Source organism: Prionailurus bengalensis, chromosome C1 (genome assembly GCF_016509475.1).
Source record: "Prionailurus bengalensis isolate Pbe53 chromosome C1, Fcat_Pben_1.1_paternal_pri, whole genome shotgun sequence".
Classification (NCBI taxonomy): domain Eukaryota; kingdom Metazoa; phylum Chordata; class Mammalia; order Carnivora; family Felidae; genus Prionailurus; species Prionailurus bengalensis.
In genome coordinates, this window is record NC_057345.1 from 43949965 (window position 1) to 43975494 (window position 25530).

General features: G+C 54.4%; 1 protein-coding gene across 1 annotated transcript; it reads right to left on the minus strand.

Annotated features, from left to right (window-relative positions):
* Positions 1-294: 294 nt before the first annotated feature.
* Positions 295-24681, minus strand: CDCP2 (CUB domain containing protein 2). The gene is made up of 7 exons (XM_043575059.1): positions 24592-24681; positions 17382-23348; positions 13855-14202; positions 10541-10876; positions 9292-9645; positions 6197-6375; positions 295-3749 (listed from the first exon to the last, which is right to left on the minus strand). The coding sequence occupies exons 2-7, from the start codon at positions 17458-17460 to the stop codon at positions 3423-3425; spliced, it is 1623 nt and encodes a 540-aa protein (XP_043430994.1). The 5' UTR covers positions 17461-23348; positions 24592-24681; the 3' UTR covers positions 295-3422.
* Between the last annotated feature and the right edge of the window lie 849 nt (positions 24682-25530).

Consider the following 25530-nt stretch of genomic DNA (forward strand, 5'->3'; position numbering starts at 1 on the left):
CTGAGGGAGGGCCGTGTCTGATCCAGTCTGTGTGTCCATGCAGAGGGTGGCCCAGAGAAGATACTTGGGAAATGTCCGTGACTCAGACTGCACCGAAGTTCCAAGACTGCCACACACGTGGCATTCGGTGGATGGAGTCACGTGGAGCTCTTCCGTTCATTCACTCAGCCGATCACAGATACTTACTGAAGGGCATGTGTGCCCGGCTCTGGCAGGGGTGGGTGGGATAAAGACTGCCTTCGTGGAGCTGGCGTCATAGTGACGGGGACAAGGAAAGCACACACACCCCTCGCATCATTGCAGACGGCGATATGTCTTACGAAGGAAGGCAAAGGGGTACAAAGTGACAGGCTGGGGGTGGGAACCATGGTCTCTTGACGATCAGCAGGGGAGCTAGGAGTCCGGGGAGACCCTTCTGACTCTGAGATTTGAGGACTCCTCGGGGAAGAGGCCCTCGCCTGGCCGGGGCCTGCCAGCTTCCAGAATCGTACAGGTGGAAGCCCCATGGGGGGCTCTCCCTGTGTTCTCTCAAGCCTCACGATGACCTTGGGAGGAGCATCTTTGTGTCCCTATTCTGCGCATGAGGAAACTGAGGCTGAGAGAAGTTAAGCAACTTGCCTGAGGTCACACGGAGTCAGGGCAAGAATGGAAATGAACCCAGGTCTGCCTGACCCGGAGGCCAGAAGGCATCTTCCCAGGGCCGGCACTTCCATTTGCCAAGGATTTCCTCATCTGTAATGTTGGCTCTACCGGGACAGGCAGGCGGGAGGACCCAAAGCTCTCGGTTCGGGGTAGGCAGGCCCGAGACCATATAACCAGTGCGGGGGCGGGGGAGGGGGAGCTGGGGTTAAGGCCTCCGCTCTCCACCAAGGGGAAACTGGTACACGTACACACACCATCAGACACTCTTCCTGGGCCAGGGCGTGTTGGCTAATGGGTATCATTTCAGCCCTTTCATTTCTAATAGACACTGTACCGTCAGAAAGACTGTCATTTCCCATGGCTCAGGCAGGATAATCAACGTGCCGGCTGCCCAGAGGGCTGGGAATGGCAGTATCTGGGCACGTCCGTGGGTAAAACCATCCTCTCCCTGTCGGCCATTCCAGTCCTTTCCCAACCAGTCCTTTCCCTTGGGTTTGAGAGCTTGGCCTGGGGGCCCAAGAGGCCCCAGCTCAGGAAAGAACTGCCTCCTCTTGGCCTCGCTTCAGCATTTCATCACCTGTGACCTGGCGCAAGGCACTTCCTTCCCCAGACCTCCGTTTCCTCATCTGTGAAATGGGGGCAATTATGTCTGCCTCACAAGGTGGCTTATGTCAGCTGACACAGCTCAAACACTTGCCATGTAGCTGGTGCTTATGAGTCGTCGCTACAACAGCGATGGTGCCAGAGGTGATAATGATGCTTGTTATATTTTAAAAACAGGAACTGTGGCCAGAGAAGGGAATGGGTTCCTGAAGGCCACACAGCAAGCCAGTGGCAAAGTTGGGCCGAGAACTTGGGTTTCTAGGCTGGAGCTTTTGTATGAACTCATAGGTCAAGGTCATAACAGGTTTGTTGAATCCTTCTCAGGTACTGGCCACTGTCATGCATGATCTCAGGCCCCACACAGAACCAATGCAGCGGGTGTTATTTATCATCACCCCTGCTTTGCAGGCAGGAAGGCTGACCTTGGGGGCAGGGGGGTGTAATCAGTCTTGTCCAGAGAAACTGAGACCCAGGTGGTTTGTAGGCTGGCAAATGTAGCTCAGTGGCTAGAGGAATCTGAGAGGGAGAAGGTGGGTGAGAGACGAAGAGGACGGGGTCTCTGCTCCCAACACCCCGGGGTGTCAGTCAAAACTCGCCTGCTGGCACATTATCCTGGCGGACCTCCCTAGTTCATCGTGTTGCTACGATCTTACAGCAAGCTATGAACAGTGGTCCCATTTTGCAGATGGAGATATCGAGGCCCACAGACTCAAAGTGACTTGCCCAGGTTTGCACAATTAATGAGAAGAACTTGGACTTGAACCAGTTCTCCTAATGTCCAGGCAACTCTTTTTCCCTTGCTTCATTTTTTACTTTGTTGGCTTTTCTCACTCTTGTTTTCTCTGCAAGTTACTGTCTGCCTCCCTCTCCCCGAAGCTGCTACACCTGGGTATAGACATCTCAAAGGCAGGAAATCTCATTTGACTTCTTTGCTGCTGGGTGCTTGGAGCCGGTCACAACAATGGGGACAAAGCTGGAAACAAGTGGATGTTGGTTGGGTTGTTGAAAGAACTATAATCAGGCTCCAATTCACTTACTTGAGCACCGTGGTCAGCATGGTCAAGGTGGAGATTTCTGTTGATTGTGAGTGATTCATTACGCAAACATACAGGTGAGCAGGGGAAGGTGGTGTATTATAACTGTATTTCTTTGTTTATTTTTCATTAACAAGGCTGTTCCACTTGGAGCTCTGGGGGGACTGGACCAATTTGCTTGAGGATGCCAGAAAGCACCGGGAACCCAACCCATGCTCCCCGTAGTGTGAACTTAGAGAAACACGGGGATGCTGGAGTAGCTCTGAGTGAAGTCCAATGGCAGGAGAAGGTCCACAGGCTCCAAAGAGAACTCATCTGAAGGGAAACAATGGACTCAACATCAGGGGTGAGGACAAAGACACAGGAACTTCAGTCAGCTTTGCAGTCAAGGATCACGATCTATTTAAGGAAAAACGCCAGCATGAAAGAGACACCAGTCCTCAGCTTCCAGCCTCACTGCTGAGCACAGTGTGGGCCCGCCTGTGTTTTATGCAGGGATCTGACCTCGCAGGGCATCGCCACCTCTTCAGACAGGATCCACTGGGATGCGCACGACCAGCCTCCAACAGCGACACCACATGGCGGAGGCTGGGATGACAGCACTAGGTGGGGTTTCGGCTCCCTTTCTCTCTGTTTCTGGAGTTTGGAGGCAGGACTGGCCTGCTGTGGATGAAGTCCTCAAGGTTCCTGAGTCAGTTCAAGAGAGTGGAGGCCCCTAGACAGTTACTAAATTTCCTGCCAATGAAGGCTTGTGATGAGCCATTAGTTGGAAAAATAAAAGATGCCCTTGTTTTTATCCTGAGTGGGTAAAGCACTTGTGCAAGTTACAGAACAAGTGACCAGTGACCACAGCTATCCATGATGCCAAGTAACACACACAGGAGTCTTCTTTTCTACTGCAGGCCATCTTTCAAATTAGTAACAATTGCACACACACACAACATGACATAGTTTACAAAGCTCATATCCATTCGTGCTCTTCTCTGAGCCTCACGCCAGCTCTGTGAGCCTAGGAAACTGAGTCTCGGAGAGGGACAGTGACTTGTCCATGGTCGCCAACAAGTCGATAAAGCCTGGTCTGCTCCTGTTTTGGGGACCGCAAGCTGCCTCCCAGGGAAGCCAGAACCCAGGTCCCTTGCCTGCTCACAGCAGCATCAGGACCACGATGGCAATGACCATGAGGACTCCAGCCAGGATGCAAAGGCCCAGGAAGACAATGTCACTGGTGTCTTGGGTCACCATGGCCACAGGGCCCTCCAGGGCCTCCACCTCATCCCTGGGTGGCGCTTCCTGAAGATGCTCGGCTGTGGCGGCATAGGGCCCCAGCCAGTCGGAGCCAGACAGCAGGTGGATAGAAGCCTCCTTGCGCCGTGGCTCACAGCGGACCTCATACTCATGGATGTCCTCCTGCCCACCAGCCGAGAAGTCAATGTACAGCACGCTGACGATCACTGACGTGTTGTTCCTCCTCTGTGGGGGGTCACAGGGCACTCACTCGCACCTGAAGGGGCCAAGGGCTGACCCTGTACCTCTAGATATGTCGGGACTCAGTGCCAAGGGGGCAGAACCCTAGGAGCCTGGGTTCTAGTCCCAGCTGGGCCACTGACTCCCTTTCTGCTTGGAGCCTCAGTGTCCCCACCTGTAAAAGGGACACCGTGGGGATGTCTGGAAGGACAATATCAGTTTTGATGGGTCAGTGCTTGCTCTGGCTTCAAGGAGGCGGGGTCTATGAGAGAGAGTAGCAGCAGTAACAGGGACATTTGCCATGATCCAGCCTCTGTTTCAAGTGCATTATCTCATTTAATTCTCACAGTGACCCTCTCTTATTGGCACCATTAATACCCCCATTTTATAGATTAGGAAACCGAAGCCCAGAAGTTAAATCCCTTGTCTGAGGTCACATGACACACAAGTGACATGGAACTAGAGTCCCTGGCCATCCCAGTGGCACCACCCAGCTTTAGGCAGAGCCACTGAGGAGTGAAATGTGGGGGGCCTGGCACACTGCTGCCCTCCCTACCCCTACAGATGAGGGAGGCAGGAGGCAGGTTGCCCTGAAGATGGTGGGGTGTTTGGGTCCAGAACTGAGGGGCAGTGTTTTAGTGGGCAGTCTGGCGTGGCCTGGAGCAGGGGGCTGCAGTGGCACAGGGCTAGTCTCCCCACCAACCCCAAGTCTGCAGCAGCTGTTACACCCCTCAGGCTGCCCAACCACCCACGTCCAGTGGTGGCACTTCTGAGCTGATGCTTCGTAACAGCGAAGCTGCCTAACGCAACGCGAGCAAAAGCAGGGGCAGTCGGAAGCTGTTGTCACTGGACACTGGGCGACCCCTCTGGGGAAGGGTGTGGAAGGGAGTCACAGAGGGGCTTCCAAAAGGCTCGGGTTCCATGTCCCCAAAAGAGGCTTCTGCATGTGCACCCTCAACCTGTCTGCCACCACACCCTCTGGGGAAGACTGATGTCCTAGATTTTTGTGATACAGAATTGGTCTACTGGATGAGGAAAGACAGGACCTGTGAGTGGCAGGGGACCCAGTGAAAGGGTCAAGTGAATCCACATAGTAAAGAAGGGAGAAAAAAAATCACATAAAATGGGGGTGAGGGGAAGTTTTAGGGGTTTTCGATGAGTGAGAGACTTGAGGGGAAAAAGCCACACAAGACGTGGTTGGTATTCTGGTTATGAAATCAGGTCTCCAGTGTTTTTTCAGAGATGCACAGAAAGGTTGTCATTGCCTTTGGCTGTTTGAGCTGCGCATCTTTGGAAGTGACCCGATGCAGAGACTGGTCCTCGTGGGTCTAGGACTTATAAGGGTGACACTAGGGATCCAGGAGTCTACGGTTCTCAGCTTTTATGTTTCCCATGATATTGGCTCCAAGATTCCATGATTTTTTGGTTCCAAGTTAGGGTGGTGGTTCCATGACTCGGAGACTCCGAGTGTCTGTGATCCCTCATTCTCGACTTCATGGTTCCCTGCCTCTGGGATTCTCTGTCGCCATCATTTCATGGCTCTGTGGAATGAGGACTCAGGGCATGGAGTAGGGGGAAGGCAGGTCATCTTGGCAGCCAAGACTCTGCCTCCACTTCTCTTTTTCCTCAGGTCTAAAAGGACAGAGATTTCCAGGAGGCTGGGGAAGCAGAGGGGCGGGCCGGAGAGGCCAGAGGCATATATTCAGCTAATGTTGGAGGCAGTAGGGTTTGCTGGAAAGTGTGTGATTTCTGCCAAGCCAGTCTGTCACATCCCTGGATACCAAGGCTGGGGATGGGAGCTCCTTCTGAGGGTGGGTGGGTGGGGGGGTATGTCTCTCCTTTCCCCTCCAATCTGTCCTAAGAATACAAACATCCCAGGTGCTTGGGCTGCTGCCAGTGACTCTGAGGGCCCCAAACCTGGAGTCAAAGCCTCAAAAATATAAGGATAGTAGAAAAAACTCATTTATTTGTAAGCCTCACTGCCTTTGGAGGGAAGTGGTTCCTGTTACTTGAAAGGCCCTTTTGTTGTGTGGAGCCCAGGGACGATTTGGATCACGGGTTGGGGAAGGGGTAGCAGGGGGCAGCAAGGGCTGCATGTTAAAGGGGTGGGGACTGGGTGGCGAGGAGTGCCCAGGAGAAGGCAAGGAACGGTAGGAAGGCCTCCGAGGATGGTCAGGGTCAGGGCCTTGCAGGAGGAGCCTTCAGTAGGGGCTTTTGGCCGTCACTGCGTTGTGCAGCGGGGCCCCCTGCTCTGTCTTCCCTGTTTGAGTATTTTGTCATGTCTACACTGAGCAAGTTTGTTGGGGTAAAGCCAAGAGGGGCTGAGTTCTGCACCCAGGCTTGTGGGGTCACTGGAGCCAGAATTCTCAGGAATCGCAGGTGCCTCTCAGCAGGGGTCAGACCCTCTCCCTCACGCCTGCCCTCCTCCCCCCGCCACCCCCCCCTGCTCCTACCTGAGACTCGGTGCCGCAGGTGTCGAAGCGGGCCTGGATCCGGAAGGTGCTGCCGACTTCCTGGGCGGCACAGCTCCGGCTGCCCAGGTAGACCTTGGTCCGCTCCAGCGGTGCCAGTGCCTGTGCGGAGATCAGGATCTGGAAATCCGTGCGGGAGCAGCTCACGTTCACGGGCACGACTGGGGATGGAGGGAAGGAGGGGCTGGAGGCCTTAAGGGGCAGGTGGTCTGCCCCCAGCACCCCCAGACCCTACCCAAAGGGTGGTGTGTGGGAAAACCAAGGCTTGGAGAGGGGAGACTCCTATGCAGCCCTATGGGGATGTTTTACATGCGTTACTCCACTTAACCCCATCAGACTATGAGCTCCCCAGGGCACGCACCAGGCCCTCTCGTGTCCTTGCAGCCTGGCACAGAACTTGGCAGGTGCCATGGGGTGCTGAATGAATGAATGAATGAATGAATAAGTGAATATTCTTAACCATAAGAAGAGCTACTATTTGCTGATCTCTTTGCGATGTGCCAGGCAATTCATTCAATCATTTAACACATATTTATTGATGGCCCGCTATGTGCAGGCACAATTCTAACAGGCACCATGGAAACAGAAACGGAAGAAAAGAGCCCAAACTCCCTGCCTTCTTGGAGCTTACATTCTAGTTGGGCGAGGCGGCAATACGTACGTAAAATAAAATACATGTCAGAGTGGGCTGAAAGAAAATCAAGCAAAAAAGAAACAGGGAGAGCAGGAGTTATGTGGGGAGGTGGGGGGAGCAGAACAGTAGTTTTGCAGAGGGTGGTGAAGGAAGCCTCACTCTCTCCCCACGATGACTCCATGAGGTGGACACAACTAAACCCATTTTACAGTTTCGGAAACTGAAGCTCTGAGAGGTGAGGCTGTTTGCGGTGGTTGAGTTGGGATTTTAACCGTTATTGAGTCTAGAGGATCGAGTCTTTGGGTATCTCCCCACCCTATACACACAAGATGGTGTGATGTTTTGTGTCTGGGTGTATTTTGTATTTGAGCATGTGTATTGGGGGGGGTGGGCCATGCTGGCTGGGGCGGGGGCAGTGGAAGGGGAGGAAGGGGTGGCTGGTGGGAGGGAAAGGGAAGAGCTGGCAGGCAGAGGCCTGGAACTCTCAGCCCCTCTCCGGGAAATGCCTCAGACATATTTCAGCCTCTGGTGTCTGGGCAGTCGGGGATTTATGGGCCCGCCGTCTCCCACGATGATCTCGGTGGCGCTGAACTGTGTGTCACCCCTGATTGATGCCGAGCTTGTCCTCCAGCCGGGAGGCCGCCTGCAGCCTGGGCCACATCTGGAGCCTGGCCCAGCGTGAGTGCCCCTGTCTGACCCTGGGCTCCCATGGGGATCTGGGGAGGGTGGTGGGGTGGGTGGGAGTGGGGCTCCTGGCCCTGGAACAGAGCCAGGATTTGAGCTGCCCCACCCTCAGTCTCTGGAGGAACCAAAAGGAAAAGGGGCTTGTCCAAGATCCCACAGAGCTGGGAGAGGACCCATGGCCAGAAACAAGACTATTAGAGCCAAAGGGGATTTTAAAGGTCCTTCAGCCAGTGTCCTCATTTTACAGATGGAAAAACTGAGACCCGCAGAGAAAAGACAACTCACCAGCTGGCTGTGGCAGATCCCATGGCACCTGGCTCTCTGGAGTGAAACTCTAGAAGGGGTTGCCCTAAAAAGGGACAGCTCTCCTCCCCCAGTTTATGGATGGAAACAACTGAGGCCCTGGAGGGTGGGTCTGCCCAGGTCACTCTGCTGCCACTAGATCGCTGAGGCTCTGCTGTTTCCCTCCCCATCACCACTTGTGTTGGGGGTAAGGATGGAGGGGAGATGTTTTGAATGCAGACCAGGCCTGAGACACAGGAGGGAAAAAAATCCACCCTCAGCAAGCATGTCCTCGGAGTCAGGCACTGGGACCTGTCTGCCTCATTTCATCTGAATGACCACCTGCCTAGGGCACTTACCAACCCCTTGTACAGATGAGGCCATTGGATGGCCGGTAAATGGCAGCATTTGGATGTGGCCCTGGTCTGTCTGAGCTCCGCCCTGACTCCCTCCCCTCGGGCCCCGCTCAGCCACAAAGGAGGCAGGCATGAGTTCTGGTCCTGGCTGTGTCCCCACTGCCTGTGTGACCGTGGTGGTCTTTCCTCTCTCCGGACCTCCCTTCCCACATCTGCACAATGAGGAGCTTCGCTCTGCTCAGACAGAGGGCAAAACGGGTCCAGAGCACAGGCATTTCTGGGCCCATGGCCCAGGGAAGGGGATGAGAAGACAGCAGAGATGGTGGACGCTGCTGGCTGGCAACTCTAATGGGCACGATGGAAGCTGGAAAAGCCCAGTACCAGCTTCCTCAGCTGCCTCTGAAGCTAGGCATGACTATCTGACCAAGTTCAAACTCATGAGACCAAGAAGTCTCTTCAGGGCTTCTGAAAATGCTTTTGCTTTCCTGATAATGGGACACTTGTAGCTGGCATCTCCCCTACCCTCTTCCAGCCTGGAACACGGACATGATGTCTGGAGTCGTAGCAGCCATCTTGCAGTCAGAAGGCCAAGAGAATCCCAGAGATACCGGCTGAGACAGTGTTAAAGTCCCTGAACCAACAAAGCAGCTGCCTAGCTGGAGACTTCTTGTTATGTGAGGGAAAAAAAGGCCATTTGTGCAAGCCACTGTCAGTCAGGATTTATGACCGACACAAGCAAAGCTTGTTGGCATCTCCATGGTTATGCCAATTGTTTATCATAAGGAACGTGGCCATATTTTGTGGACTGCCCCTGGATACATAGGATAAGCCACAGCTCAAGAGAGGCCAGGGGCCCAGGGGGAAAGAGACAGATGGGGTCAGGGCGATTAGGGATCGTGGAGTTGGAAACTGGAAAGGCAGGGCCCTGTGGTAGTAGAAATAAGCAAGGGCCACATTGGCACAGTCTCAGAGGTCCCAGGGCAGCAGGTGGCCATGCTGTAGCCACACGGGAAGAGGCTGAGGACACCAGCTGGTGGGTTGGAGAGAGGAGGCTACAAAGACCTAAGACCCCAGCCTTGCCCTCCTCCGTCAGCACACCCACACCCTCGACCCCAGCTGACCTCCAATGTAGGCCACAGAGAAGCCCCTTCGGGTGGTGCTGCGGTCTGTGTGCAGCAGAAGCAGAAGCTGGTTGTGACTTGAGGTGACTGGTGCTGGCAGGTGGTGGCCACACCAATTCCCCAGGAGGGGCGCCTCCTCACTGGCCCCATCAAAGGCCGCCAGATGGTCAAAGTCGCAGGTCCTGGTCAGGCTGCTGGGACCCTCCAGATCCAGGTCCAGAAAGAACACCTTGACCCGGTAGCCAGGAGGCAGGCGGATGGTCCAGTGGCAGTGGATGTTGTTAGGGTAGGAGCTGGGGTACTGTGGACTGGAGAAGTTGCCTCGCACAGCCGTGTACACTTCCTGGCATTCTCCTGGATTGGGGAGAGAGGGACAGAGGAGCAATGATGAGAAGGGTGGAGACTGTCACCCTCTGCAGTACAGCTGGGGCAGTGGACACCATAAAGGTCCTAAAACCACCCTGGCAGGGGATGGGCACCATGGCCAGTAAACCAGACAATTGATCCCAAAGCCTGCTTTACACTGAAACTGGCTGGGAGCTGGGACTCTCATTCCAGTTGGCAGTCCACGAGGGCTGGCCCCGTCAGGAATTCAGTAAGAGGACCTAATACGTGTCCTCAGAGTGGAGTCCAAACTTGGACTTGACAGACAAGGTGGCTCGTGACCTGACCTTGCTCATTTTCTCACTGCCCCTCACCCAGCCCTACCTCCCAGCCTCACCAAACATCCAGCATACAAGCACACTAAGCCCTCTCTGTCCTCTGTGCTTTTGCACATGCTGACCTCTCTACCTGGAATACCCTTCCCTTCCTTCAGCCTCTGGCTAACTCCTTCAAAACACTACCGGATTCTCTTCTCCTCCAGGAAGTCATCCATGATCCTTACTGTTAGCACCGATCCCAGTGGGTTCTCATTGTCTATTTCCTTCTCTGTCTCCTCCACTGTCTAGTTCACTTCACTGTCAAGAGTTCATTCACTCATTTGTACAAACATTAATTGAATCCCTTCTATGCGGCAGGTACAAAGACAAACCCGTAGGAACTCACAGTCAGGGGAGATCAGTGTGCAGAGCACAAACATAAATGAGAGTGTTAGATCATTGCTAAAGGAGTTGAAAGAAGGGACTAACTCTGACTCAATCAGGAAGACTTCAGAGAGGCGGAGACATGCTTATGCCTTGGTACTGGCCAGGCAGGGACAGACACAGCATGCACGGGGGACTCAAGGTGTAGCCCCAGCCCCTTCTACCTGAGAAGTAGTAGGCCTTGAAGCCCCGACCTCCAATGTTAAAGTCGGACTTGAAAACCACCTGTAGCTCGTGGCCCAGCGACACGAGGGTGGGGGGCCTGGTGCTGCCACAGTAGTGATGCCCGTGGGCAGGGCCGGGCCCCCCAAGGACGACCACGTAGTCATAGGTGCACTCCTCATTGCCCTCCATCTGGAAGTCCGCGAACACCAGCTTGACAGTGGCGGGGCCGGCGGCCCGGATCACCCAGCGGCACTCCACGTTGTTGGGGTAGCTGTCGGGGTACTCGGGGCTGGTGAGGACCCCCGAAAGGCCCGTCAGGACGCCGCCACACACATCTGCAAGGAAGCCCTTCTTAACTGACCTTTCTTCCTCCCCGTGATCCCCTGGACCCCTTCCCTTGGGAACCGGACACCCCCCAACGTGCCGCTCCCACAGGTATGTCATGGGAACCTCGTCACCATCCCCTGTGCACTTGCTAAGCGTCAGGCACGGGCCCGGCACTTAGCACCTACACAGTCTTCTGACACCATCACCATCACCCTAGAGGAATGCTCAGTGGTTCTCCCCACTTTATGGTTGAGAAAATGGAGGCACAGAGAAGGTAACTTACCTGGGGGAGTTGGAGTTCACCCAGATAGCCCCCGAGACGAGGGTCCGAGCACAAGGAGTTTATTTGGGAGACACAGGGGGCCCCATGTGAGGAATGAGGGAGCCAGGGTCACTAAAGGGTATTCTTAGGCCAGCTGCTGAGACCTGTTGGGGAACTCTGGGGAAGGGTGTCAGGCACACGCCTCAGAGTTCTGTCACCCGAGAGAAAGGAGCCGGGGCGTTTGTACACCAACCCCTGAGAGTCCAGGCCGAGGCTGCTGGGGATACAGGTGACCAACCGAGACTTCAGAGGAAGCCTTCAAATAGAGACACGGAGGTTGGCAGGAGCCGCTGACGTGGCGAGGCCCCAGGAACACGGGCAGGGCTCTGACAGCGGGTCACCCAGCTGGTAACAGGGAGAGCCGGAATTGCCTGATTGCAGAGCCCGGGCCCTTGACCTGCTGATTCTCACTGTCCCCTCCTGTGAGGCCCGTGGGGCACAGAGCCTGAGGTTTGTGAGTTCAGGAGTGTTCTCAGACCTCTGTGACAGATGCGCAAGCTGAGGCTTGGAGAGAGGATCTGATGAAGTAGAGATGGACTTGAAATGGGCTTGTGGTCTGAGGCTTGAGATGTCCTCTCAGCTCTGTCTTCTCTTAGGGGTGTGGCCCCGGGCAAGTGAGCCCTGAGCCTTGTGGGAGTAGGAGAGCTCAGAAGACCTGCCCGGCCCGATCCACCAGGCTCAGGCTCATGCAAGAGTCTAAGATGCTGGCGAAAGCCCTCTGGAAGCCAGAGCAGCCAGTACAATTAGGAGGTGGGTGATGACGAATGACCCGACCAGCTGGAGGCCACCGGCAGGGAGGGGCATGCTGGTATTTCCCAAGACTCCAGAATCTCGCCCCAGGGCACGGCTTTGTGAACCGGGCACTAACTACACTGGGCTGGGCGGCTAAGGGCTTGACTTCTTGTCTCAGCATTTCCCCCTCCCACAGCCGTGTAAGCTTGGGAAGCCACACTCCCTCTCTGCTCTCAAATTTATTGTTTGTGAAACGAGAGAGCAGGTTTTCACAGTCGCGAGACCCTTTTCAACACTAACACCCTTAGCTGAGGCTTTCAAACCATGCTCTGGGGGTTCACAGGAGCCACCTGGGGCATCTGTCTGCTGGCATGTGGGGCAAGTTTCACTCTTATGCTGTATTCAGACTATCTTTAATGCACTGAAAGACAGCGTCCACAGTCACAGGTCATATATAAACACTTTACTCGTTGGAGGCCATCAATATTGACTTATGGTTTCAGTGACTGACATATAATAAGTAAATGCTAAAGACATGAACTTACAAAATACAGTAAAGGCATACCAATAAAATATTACTTTCCTCTCTTTTACGTAGAGGGGATTAACATAAGGTTCCATTTGCTATGCAGGTACTCCTGGTTTTAAAAATGTTGGAAAACATTGCTCGTGGTATTATGATTTTGATATCCTAACATTTAAAAAACCTAAGGGTCGGGGCGCCTGGGTGGCTCAGTTGGTTAAGCGTCTGACTTCAGCTCAGGTCATGATCTTGTGGTCCGTGAGTTCGAGCCCCGCGTCGGGCTCTATGCTGACAGCTCAGAGCCTGGAGCCTGTTTCGGATTCTGTGTTTCCCTCTCTCTCTGACCCTCCCCTATTCATGCTCTGTCTCTCTCTGTCTCAAAATAAATAAAATTTTAAAAAATAAAATAAAACATTAAAAAAAAAAAAAAAAACCTAAGGGTCTAGGGGCACCTGGGTGGTTCAGTCAGTAAGGTGTCCAACTTCGGTTCAGGTCATGATCTCACAGTCACACTGGGCTCTGTGCTGACAGCTCAGAGCCTGGAGCCTGCTTCCAATTCTGTGTCTCTCTCTGCCTCACCCCTGCTCGGGCTCTGTCTCTCTCTCTCTCTCAAGAATAAATAAACATTAAAAAAAAATTTTTTTTTTAAACCTAAGCATCCAAAACTATGATGAGATCAGTGTGTGATTCTTGTGCTTTCTCATTCCACAATTCTGTGCCTCTAAAGCCAGCTTGGGGAGCAGTCCCACCTGAGCCCCCTAATTGCTGTTGGTAGACCCTGTGTGCCAGGAGCCTCTGTGGTTGTCTACTGCTTGAGCTAACATGATTTAGGCCCTTGGTTTGGGCCTTGGGAGAAGGGAGGAGGTTTGAGCGTACGCAGAGAGGCCTGGAGACAGGAGGAATAAGTCAAGGAGGAAGGCAAGGAGGAGGCCTCTGCCCCCCTCACTAGACTATGGTGCAGGTTTCCAGCCTGGTTGAGGGAGGGAGGGTTAGGGACCTGCAATATAAGAGGCATTAGGAAAGACTTAGGGAGGGAGAGTGTCACCAGCCCCACAGAGACCCATGCATATCTTATACTCTGGAGGACTTGGGTTGGGATGGGAGGGGTCTCTTGCCCATCCCCAGAGCATGGCGCCCTCTCTTTTGTCCTGATGCCATGGCATGGGATAAGAAGGATGATGGCAAATGCAAGAGGACAGCGAGACCCTCCTGGGGACTCCCAGGACTATTGCCGTGAAGGTGGGAACCCACAACCGCCATGACCACAGCCAGAGGCTGCCTTTGCCCCCGAACTGCGACAGCAGGGTCACCCAGGCTCTGGAGCAGCCTGCAAGTCTCGCCTTAGCCCACTTCTCTTCCTCCCCCCTGCCCCTGCAGGGCCACCCTCTCCCCTGCCAGGACCCCCTTGCCTTTCTGGTAGCCAGCAGAAAAGCCGCGGCTCGCCACGTGCTTGTCTGAGTGGAAGACGACGGACATGACATGCCAGGAGGAGGTGAAGGGCGGCGGGGGCACCCGGCCACAGAACCTCCCCAGCAGGTTGCCCTTGTCTCCTGAGGCGCCGTTGTAGACCTCCAGGTAGTCGAAGCCACAGGCGTCATGGTACTCCAGGTCGAAGGCGTGGAAGGTGAGCAGCACAGAGGAACCCTCGGCCACCACAATCAGCCAGCTGCACTCTGTGTTGTAGGGGTAGAGCCTGGGGAAGTTGGGGCTGGAGAAGTTTCCGGAAGGTGCTGAGAGCACACCCCCACATTTAACACCTGGGGCAAGAGGGAAGAATGGCTCAGTCAGTGCTGAGGTCCTGGGGGATGGGCCCAGCTACAAAGCTGGGTCTCTGGGATGGGTTGGGCTGAGGGAGCATGAGGCCACGACCCTAAATCAATTCATTTATGCCTATGTGTGCTCATTCATTTGCTTATTCCTCAAATACTTATCAAGCATTCTTGTATTTATTCAACAAACATCATCTGAGTGCCAGGCAATGTTCTAGGTGCTGCGGTTACAGCAGGAGCAGAACAGACAAAAATTCTTGCCTTCGTGGAATTTGCATTCTGGTGGGGAACGTGGATGATAAACACAGTAAGTAAAATATACAGCGTATTGAATAGTGATTAGTGCTGTGGAGAAAAATAAAGCAGGGAAAGGAGATAGGAAATGTCAGGGTGGACCTATAATTTTAGATAAAATAGAACTATGTGCCAGACCCTACGCGTGTGCAGGGAGGAATTTAAACATTACAAATGCTAATACCCCGCCCTGAGTGAAAATGCGCACAGCTTGTTGTGGTTAAAAGTACATTCTCATATGCACAGATCTGCTTATATTTAAAAAAGAAAACAATGGAAGGAAACTAATAAAAGTGATTCTCTGTCAGGGGATGGAGTAAACAGAGGGGAAGAAAAGGCATGCCGTCTAGACCTCTTTCAGTGCGACCTGTTTTATGATTTTGACTTTATAATCATGACTAACTTTTCATATAATTTTTAACTTGGCAAAAAAAAAAAAAAAGAAGACATTTTTAAGTAATCCCTAAATATTCCAAGCTGAAACAAATAAACTTAGCCATATATCAGGTTGGAGGCACATTCACATGGGGAAAAAGGATTCCAAATGACGTGGAAATACACTTTTTTTTGACTGTATGTTCCTAGTGGGATATATCCCCAGCACAAAATGAACCACGAAGAAATCTGAAATATTACTCAGTAGACTTACCATTTGACTCACAGTCAGTAGTGCTATTTTATAGTATTTTATAAATCAGAATAAAGCATGTATGTTAATGTCAATAGAAGCTAAGGCGTTCAGTGTAAGAGGAGAGCAATACAACCATAAAGTTAAAAAATTAAATAGAGGGGCGCCTGGGTGGCGCAGTCGGTTAAGCGTCCGACTTCAGCCAGGTCACGATCTCGCGGTCCGTGAGTTCGAGCCCCGCGTCGGGCTCTGGGCTGATGGCTCAGAGCCTGGAGCCTGTTTCCGATTCTGTGTCTCCCTCTCTCTCTGCCCCTCCCCCGTTCATGCTCTGTCTCTCTCTGTCCCAAATATAAATAAAAACGTGGAAAAAAAAATTTAAAAAAAAAATAAAAAAAAAATAAAAAATTAAATAGAACACTTGTGGTCCTCGATTTGAATTGAAATTAAGATTTATTTTTATTTCTAAAAAAAATTAGTTTCCTAGCTCTGTTCACTGAAAAGGTCAAAAAGCATGTAGCCAGGCCTGTGCTGACTCAGAATGGGTGTCTCCCTGGGGAGAGTACTGTGGAACGGGGAGGGGGGGGGGGTTAGTCAGGGGCTGGGAGTTAGGCAAATGAGACAAAGCCAAGCAGTGTGACTGCGGCCACACAGGGGCTCTGGGGGCCGCAGGGAGGGAGGCCAATCTTGCTGGGCCAGCACTGTTAGGGGAGGGACAAGATTCACAGGGAAGGTGATACTTGAGTCTGACGGGGAGGAACAAGAAGGTTGTCAGTTGGGGACAATTCGGAGGGAGGAAATGACGTGAACAAAGCTCTCACGGTCACTTAGCCTCCCCCAGCCTCAGTCACGCATCTGGGAAATGGGGTGGCTGCGAGCACCGGGGAGAAAGGGCTGCGGAAGCACACCCGGCTCAGGTTGTCAGCTCCCTGCTGGCCCCCGCAGCAGGCTGGGGCAGGAACCGTGTCTGATTCATCCTTTATGGTAGGAGGACAGAGGGACATTCTGTCCAGTGCCTGTCCTTGGACTTCCCCCGGCCCTGCCCACGGGACAGGAAAAGCCCTGGGAGTGTTGGAGCAGAATTCCTGTGGCCAAGGAGGCCTCAGGCGCCAGCACAAGGGGAGGCCGTGTCCTCCAGCAATCAGCCAGCCACCCGGGACCCCAGGGTCACCCCAGGGTCGCCCCAGGGCCACTGAAGCCCCAGAGGCTGGAAAATGGGAACAGCTAGCTTCTCCCCCTACAGGAAGGAGTGAGACGCCTGCATACCCAGCCCACCTCTGCCACCAACTAGGTGAGTGGCACCGTCACCTTTCCTTCTTGGAGGCCCACCCGAACCTGCAGGAAAACCAGGCACTGAGGGCTGTTTGCTGAGCCCCTGTGACATGCACGCCCCTTGAAGACCAGTGAGGTGATACCCCACCCCACCCCCCGCCCCTGGCTTCACAGACACACAACGCTTACAGGGCTGGAGCAGCACAAAGCCACCCGGGACCGGGGTGCAGGCAGAGGGCTCTGCGAGCTCCAAGAAGGGAGCATCTGAGGCCGACGAAAGCGTGTGGAAGTCTTCCTGGAGGAGGTGGTGTTTGACCTGAGTTTGATAGATGACCCAGAGGTTCTCAGATGGAAAAAGAGAAAAGGGACCTTCCAGACAGAGGGCACAGCGGGGTGAAAGCTCTGAGGGGGAAGCATTTCCAGAAGGGGGGTATATCCTCTGCCAGGACATGGGATGCCCAAGGGACACAGGGAACCGAGGCTGGATATTACGGAGATTAGGGCCAAACCTGAGAGACACTGAATGCCATTAGGAGGGACTGTGATTTCACCCGCTGGCAGTGGGGAAGTACAGCAGGCTGTCAGGAGGAGAGTAAAGGCTCCCTCCGGCATTAAACCTTCAGTTGTTCTCTGAGCCATTCCCTTAGCCCTTGGTAACTATGCCTCCTTGGACAGGTTACTTAACCTCTCTCTCTGCCTCAGTTTCTTCACCTGTGAAATGGAGAACTCATGCCCACCTTGAAGTTGCCATGAAGATGAAATGCAGTCATATTTGTGAAGCACCCAGCACATGGCAGCACCCCGTAAATACCGTCTTCCACCATCTCAGAAACAAATACATCCTCAACTCAGCCAACTCCCTCCATATGGCCTCCTGCTTTCTGTCCTCCCACATGGAAGCCTCCTGAGGCCCTGGCAGCCACCTGGCCACCCGTCTACCCCCTCCCAGAGCCCGCCTGTCCTCAGGAGCTCCTACCTGTCATGGCTTGGGCCCCGGGGGCTGGGCCCAGCAGAGCCACTGCCAGCAGCAGACAGGACCCCAGCTCTGCCAGCATCTCCTCACCGGGGCCCCCACAGGTCCGTAGAGCTCGGGGCAGGCCAGGATCTGAGGGTCTGGAGCAGGGGAAAGACAGGTGATGCTGAAAAGCCTCTAAGTTAATGGCGACCTGAATAATTCATCAGCCCCTCGAATTAGTAAGCCGATCCCCAGGTGCTTCCTTCATTCCACTCTAAGGTGACGGATCTAGTGTCACCAGGTTTACACATTCTGAGATCTGCACTGGCCACACCGCATCAGGAAGGGAAGCAACTTCAGGAGGGAAGGGAATTTGGTGGTGGAGAAAGGGCATGAGTTTTGGGGCTCGGCAGATCTGGCGTCCGCTCCAGCTCAGCCTCTAGCTTGCCAGGTGGCCAGGCGGCCTTGAACAAGTCATCTAGCTCCTCTGGGTCTCAGTCTTACTCATCTGTCCAGTGGGGCCATTCAGCCCTGCCTACAGGGCTGTCACGGAAATGGGACGGGGTGTCTTGCAGCCAGGTCGTGGGTGTTTGCTACGGGCTTTCCCATCCCCACCCGTGGCGGGTGCTGACGGGAGGCTCTGATTAGTGGGACCGGTGGGATGAGCATCCCTCGGACATGCTCAGATTAGCTCAGAGGGAGAGTGAAGGAGGTGGTAGTGGACAGCTGATGAGGGAAAAGTCTTTTTCACGGAAGAAGGCAGCTGGAATAACAGAATGGGAAGATAGTAGTGCGCACCTCCTAATGCGATCACAGATCTGGCCGCGGTGGAAATTCTGGCCAAGAATCTTAGATATTCCCTCATCTGATCCACAAACCCTGCCTGAACATCACTCTGCGCCAGGCTGTGTGCTAGGAGTCAGGCTGCAGAAATGCCCTCAAGGGCTCTGCGTCCGACAGGAAACAGGATCTTTCTACTTCCTCTAGGAGCCCCTTTTGGTTCAGTTCAGCCCAGGGCTCGTTCGCGAAGCTCCTTCTCTGTGCAGAGCATACACCAGGACAGGGCATCTGAGGGTAACACGGCATGTTCCCGCCTTCCAATGAGGAGGCTGGGCTCTGCTGACGAGATCTGAATCCTGACTCTGCCTCTCCTGCAGGGTGGGAGCAGCCTGGAAAAGTCGCCCAATCTCTCTGAGGCCCAGCCTCCAGAGCGTGAAGAGGAAAAGACAGTAGCTTGTCACTCGCTGAGAGGATACAATGAGATGGTGCACGGGAAGTCTTAGCTGGCGCCTGGCTCCGCGCATGGGAGGAAGCACGATTTTTATTTACCTCAGAGGAACTCAGACGGCCATCTGCCAGACCACATGTTGCCTCTGGCCCATCCTTGTGTCAGGAGGTCCCCGGGGAGCCCTTTGCTGGCAGCATGAGAAGCCACCTGGAAGGTGTTCAGCAGAGAGCATCGGGATTGGTCAGGCCTGAGAGACTGGCTTACCTGTGGGACTTGATTGGCAGCGACAGAAAGGTTCCGCCGTCCTGGGCCATCTGAGGGGACGGGAGCTTTTATTAAACACCCACTGTGTGTATGAGAGAGATCGCTGACCTAGTGCCTGCTGGGTGCTGGGCCTGGTGCCAGAAGCGTCACGTCCGTGTGCTTGCGCCTTCTAATTTCACAGGCACACATTAGACTCCCTGTCTTACAGAGGAGGTAACTAATACCCAGAGGGTTTGAGCCTGCTGTCTTGGGTTGAGTTGCTCTGCAGGAGGTCTCTGTGACAAGGGTTTAAGGGCAAGCAGCTTATTTGGGAGGTGATCCAGGAAGCACAGGCAGGGGCGTGGGGAAGTGAGACAGGGTTGAGAAGAAGCCAGTTGAGGGTATGTTGATGAGCAGCTACCATGGTGGGCAACCCGCATGCACACTTCCGGCAGATGGTGTAGACTATGGCCTCAAGTTGTACCGGTGAGGGGCAAGGAATGGCTCCAAAGCACAGGGGTTGCAGGCAGAAGCTGTCTGCATGCCTGGAACGGTGAAAACCAAGATGCAGGCAGGGCTGTGATGGCATCGGCTGAGCCACGGAGAATAGAAGACTGTCACCGTCATCACGACTACACCCTCGACCTGCTATCCCTAGGATCACTCACCTCTGAAATGTTCATCCTACCCTTGAAACAGCCGTCTCTTTCCACACTCCATGCAACCTCTAGTCTCTTTTCCCTGTGCTTGTTCCACACCTGGCATACCCTTTGCCTCATCTTGGGCTTAGATTCCAGGGTGTGACATCTGCGGGACAAGCCCAGCTGGCTGTATTCTCACCTGCCATGGACCCCCGAGCACTGCTGGGCAGCGCTCCATCACCGTGCGGTCAGCACTTGTGCCTGGTCAGCGTCTCCAGCCTCTTCTCGGGTCTCAGTTCCACTCCCAGCCTCTCCATGTTTCCCTAGGTGGCTCTCTCTCTGACCCTCCATGGAGATCATCCCAGATGGTCACTAGTCTCCCCTTGCAGACCACCCCAGCCCCTCCAGCAGAAACAAAGAGATGGAAAGCAGACACCCCGTCATCTCCCACCCTGTCTCCAAGTGCTCATCCGTCCCTTCCCTCCAGCTGCAGGATGGTTCCACATCCTGTCCGAGGCCAATTCCACCTCCTATGCCCAGCACCTGCCCCTCTCACTGACTCTGGGACCTAACCCTCCATTAGCTCCCCTCTCTCTGGGTCCCCAGCCTCTCCTGCCTGGCTTTCCTTTTGTCATCCACATTTAGGCACACGGATGCCTCCCCATCATGGGGATGGGTGGGGATACAAACACTTTCACAAACCTGTGTTTCCCTCCAGCTCCCACCCTACCCATCTGCTGGCTGTCAGAGCCAGGCTTCTTGAGAGCAATGTCTACACTTCTTATCTTCACTTTCTCCCCTCCCCTCCCTCCTCTAGGGTCTACAGGGCTGCCGGCATAGTGCTACCACAACAAAACCAGGATTTGGTTAGCAAAGGGCAAGGCACAGAAGGCTGTTGTGCTGGCAACTGGCAGTAACCACCAGAGTGCCCCTCAGAATCCACAGTGGACTCATTGTCACCCTCCACCCCTGCTGCCCCCAAACTTGCTTCTCCCCTGGGATTTCCTATTCAAGGTGGTGGCACCACCAACCCACGAGCCAGAAATGCAGCGGCTGCCTCGGCTTCCCTGCCCCTCATCCCCACGTACACGGTCCGTGCTCGAGCTTCGTGACCACTTTAGGCTCTGAGGCAACTTCTGAAGCCACCGCTGGCCACGCTTACCACCTTGTCCCTGCCTGACGACGGCAAACTCCTCCCTGGCCTGCGTGCCTCTGCTCTTGTCTGCTCTCTTCCCCTCCAAACTGCTCTCTGCCCCGATCTCTCCAAAACGCAGCTCTGACTGCATCACCCCTCTCCTCAGGATAAAATCCCAAGTCCTCTGCTTGGCATTCATGCTTCTTCAGGACATGTCAGACTTTCTTCCCGTCTTGAGTTCCACACCCCAGCCACCGGCATCTCTCTCACTCTTCATGCTCTGTTCCTTGAGCCTGAACTGCCCCTCTTTCTGCTCCATTGTCCCTTGATGGATGTTGTCATCTCCTCCAGGGAGTTGCCCTGTCCCCACCCCAAGCTGGGAGAGTGCTCCCTCTCTGGGTGCTCCCCTAGCACAGCGAGGGCCACCTGACTCTCCTACGAACATCCTCTGTCTTTTTGGGCTTTTCGTTCCAGTGCCTCCCACGGGGCTTGGCCCAGGGCACATCATCTCATTGTCTCTGTCCCCACTGCACACCTGCCCCTAGCACATCCTAAGTGCTCAGCAGCCATTGACGGATTGAACTGCTCAGGAACACACAGCTAGGAAGCATCCCTATCAATTTGAGCCCATGTTCATCTGTGCCCAAAGCGTGTCCTTTTAAATCCCCCCTCTGCCCCAGGGGGAATGGCAAGGGTCTGGTGTGGTTTTGCCTGGCAACTCCCAGAACCAAGACCATGCGGGTTCAGATTGCAACTCTGGCAGCTACCAGCTGTGTGATCTTGGGCAAGTCACTTCGCCTCTCCAGGCCTCCGTTTCCTCAGCTGTGAGATGAGAGTGGCTACCTGTCAGGCATTGTGAGAACTAGATGGCTAAGGCACGTGGAGTGTGAGGAAGAGTGCCAGTCCCACTAAGCTCGGGTACATGCTCTCCCTTATCCTGCCTTCCGTTTGCGCGGACCCCAAAGGCTACACAGACCTCAGGTCTGCTAGTACTTTTCACCTCTCCTGGAAGTCTCCAGTGGGTGGGGCCTCCCCTGCCCGGCTGCCCTCCCTCCAATCAGCAGCCTGGCCTCCGGCTCTCTCCCGGTCCCCAGGGGGGTGTGGTGGAGAAGGAACAAAGGCTGCCCACTGCCTGCCCACGAGGGTCATTAGTGCCTGAGCCGCCCACGGGACAGTCAACCCCAGGCTCCTGGGGCCCTGCCAGAGCCTGGCTGTGCAGACTCCCACAGCCGAGCCCTGAGGAAACACTTTCAAACTTCCAGGGGGTGTCTTGGCATAGAGATGCCTCCCCTCTCCATGACTGGCTCTGCTGCATCTCAGACGCCTAGTGGACACAAGAGCTGTCTCTGAGAGGCACTGTGAGTATGTCCGGGGTGGAGGGCCTGCTGCCGTACCTGTCTGTTTCAGCCACTGTACAGACACCGTACAGACTGTCCGTCTCTGGGCGCCCCTGTGTCATCATCTGGTCATGCCGTTTCCCCGGGCACACGAGCCCATCTTAGTGTCTGTGCATCAGGCGCCAGGTACATTAATCTCTCTGTGGGTGACTGTCCACTTCTGAGTGTGAATATGCCCTTTGCTGCTGCACCCAACACTGTGCATTCACATCCGTTTCTTTGCACACACGCCCATCTCTGTGCATGCACATGGACCACACCTACTTCTGCCTCTGTGTATCCACGTGTCTCTACCTACATGGATATGCAGCTACGCCTGCATGTGCCCAGCTTTCTCTCTGGATCTGTACAAACATTTCTGAGGGAATGTCCCTCCCCGGCTGTGTATCTGTGTCTGAGTGCAAATGTCAAGCTGTGTGCATGCATGACCGTGTCAGGGGCTATGCACCTCTCCACACATACATTTATCTTTATAAGCTCATGTCTATTTCCACGGGTGCACAGCTGTATCACCTCTGTGGATATACATCTGTGCCTGGGGCCCCTCTCCCCTTCTTTTCCTATCTGCATTCTGTCACTCCACCTGGGGACAGGGTTTGGTGCCCATGGGACAGCAAGGGTGCTGCCTAAAGTGTCCCTTCCTCACAGAGGTCTGAGCTGACAAAAGGGGGTGTGACAGAGGGCTGGGAGCAGGGATGCCATGCCAACCCAGGGGATTCCTTGGCTGTGCCCCAGGGAGCCACATCTCTCCATTAACCAGGGCCCTGGGGACTTAGGGGGGCTTCCCATGTGTATGGGCCCAGTGGCAGAGGCCAGGAGCACCCGGGGAGCACCCACTTAATATCAGCAGGGTGCGAGATGGGCACGTCATATCCCAGACTTTCTCTGCCAGGGCCTGATAGAAAGCCACGGGTGGCACAGGGTGAGTGGGCGAGTGTGTGATGGAGGGAATACAGACAGCCAGCAACCAGGAAAGCCAGTGAAGGGAAGGGTCAAAGAGCAAGGGGGAAAGCCAAAAGCAGGGGAGGCAGGTCCTGACCAAGACAAGGCTGTTGGTGGGTTGGGGTAGAGTCCCAGGGGACAGGAGGAGGGGGCTGTCCCTCACAGCTCTAGGAGCCACAACCTGGCTCCAGGGCTGGAACTCTGTGGAGAGGAGGCCTCCCTCCCATCTCTCCTCTCTCTAAGTCTCTTGTTTTTCTCTCAGTCACCCTACCCTGTCCTTTCCCAAGGCTACATTGCAAAGGCCACATACCTGGAATGATGTCCCAGAAGAACAGATGGGCCAAGGACCAGGTTTCCCTGAGAGGCCCTGGACAAGGGCGTGACCTTCACAGCCTCCGGCTCCTGGGCCAATGAGAAGAAAGTGAGGAGGGGGCCAGGATCGCCACCATTTGTGGGGCCTGCCCGGCTCGGGGTCCTTCCACATCGGATCTCACCGAACCTTCCAACCATGCAAGGAGGGGCTACCGCCCCTATAGCACAGCCAGGGTGGGTGCACTTGGTCCCGGGGCAGAGCGAGAACCAGGGGCCAGCAGAGAATGGGCCCCTCATGGGACCTGCTCACCATCAGCTATGTGAGGGCACTGCCAGTAGCCCACAGTTTAGTGGAAAGGGTGACAGGTCTGGGTTCAAATCTTCCTGGGTTTGGACCCGTCTTCCCCATCTGACAGGCTGTGTAACTTCGGGCAAGTCACTCACTTGCCCCGGAGCCTCAGTTTCCTCATGTGTGAAGGGGGTTACTAATGCAGCTCTCTATCTGGGCTCCCTGGGCTGCCGTGAGGACCAAATGCAAGATCTGAGAGCAAAAGGGCTTTGCGAACCATGAAGAGCTGTGCACGGTTGGTGTCTGGAGGGGGCTACAGAAACAACTGGAGTAACCACTATAGCGAGCTGGGCGTTGTGCTAAGCCCTTTGTGTAGGTCGCCCCCTGTAATCCACAAGTCCCCTCCGAAGAGGCCCCACCATCGCCCAGTGCACAGGCCGGGGCACAATAAATACCCAGGATCACTGTCTTCCGTAAATGGCAGGACTGGGATTCTAGCCCAGGACTGCAGAGCTGCAGGGCTGGTGCTGAGTACTGGGTAGGTTCCAGGGAAGTCTGACCACTGGGGGTCCTTGAAGAGGCAGGGCCTGGAGCAGAGGGGTCGGGGAGGCTCTGGAAGGGAGCCTCCTGCTGGCCCAGCTTCTCCTGTCACCTCCCTTTGATAGCCAATTAGTCCTGCTGCTTTGGTGGGCAGGACCTTTAACACACCAAGGCACGGTCCAGGAAGTTCATGGTTACTTACATAAGGGGAAACTGCCCTGGTGAGCTTCCCTGCCTCAGGAGAGGCTGCTGGAATGGCTGTCCCAGGATTACAGCCTCCAGAGAGGTGTCCGGAGTGTCTGACTGCCTCCTCTTACTCCTCTGGGCCCTCCTGTCCTTTCCCCTTCTCACTCTCACACCACAGTCCACCTCTTACCAGCTCCCTCAGCTGCCCCTCCTTGCCCAGAGCTGGGGCACATGGGAGCCTTCCAGAGCCTCCTGCCTTGCACCGGATACCAAGCCTAAAACCTTCCTGCCCCAATGGAAAGCAACTGTTGAACTCACTGTTTGCCAGGCACAAGCATATCCAGCCACAACCAAGCTATGCCACCTTGGGCAGGTTCCTTAACTTCCCCTTCTGTGCCTCAGCTTCCTTATCTGTGAAATGAGAAGAAGGAGTTAATATTTGCAAAGGGTTTAGAGGAAGAGTACCTGGCACATAGCACATTCTATTTATTAATGTAAACTCATTAATTTAAACACATTTAAAAATCTTAACGGCAACTTTGCAAGGCAAGGATTGCCGAGCTCCATTTTATAGTTTGGCAATCAGAGCTCAGGCAGGACTGCTTTTATTAGTTCATCTATTCAACAAGCATTTATTGAGCACCTACTGTGTGCCAGGCCAATGCTCAATATTTTGGGCACTTGATCCCACTTAGCCCTCACAGCTCTGTGAGGAGGTGTTAGTATCCCCCAAGGTGTCCAAACACCCCCTGGGAGGCAGGACCACCCTGGTTGAGACTCCTGGCTGCTTCCTGTCTGCACCCAGCACCTGATCAGAGGGAGGGCAGAGAACTGTATTTTGTCATGGCACAGAGTAAGTGCTCAATAAATACCTGTTAAGAGATGGAATAAAAGTATCCCTACTTTATAGATGAGCAAAGTGAAGTTCAGAGAAATGAAGTGATTTGCCCAAGATCACACAAATGATCAGTGGCAGAGTTGGGACTTGAACCTAAGTATGACCAGCTCGAAAGCTCATGTTCTTACCATGACAGCAATTCTACCCACATGGAGGCAAGACAAGGTCTGAGCTGGGGTGTAGACTTGGAGCACAGGGCTGTAGATGCCTGGAGTGGTACAAATGGGGGCCAAGACCCCTCTATCCTTTTTCATTGAGAGCCCTGGTCCCTTCTGTCTCCAACCTGCCCACCTGGCTTTCCCCTCAGGCCACACTGGCCATCCTGGTTCGGGAAGCAGCACTCCCTCATTAGGTCCCCC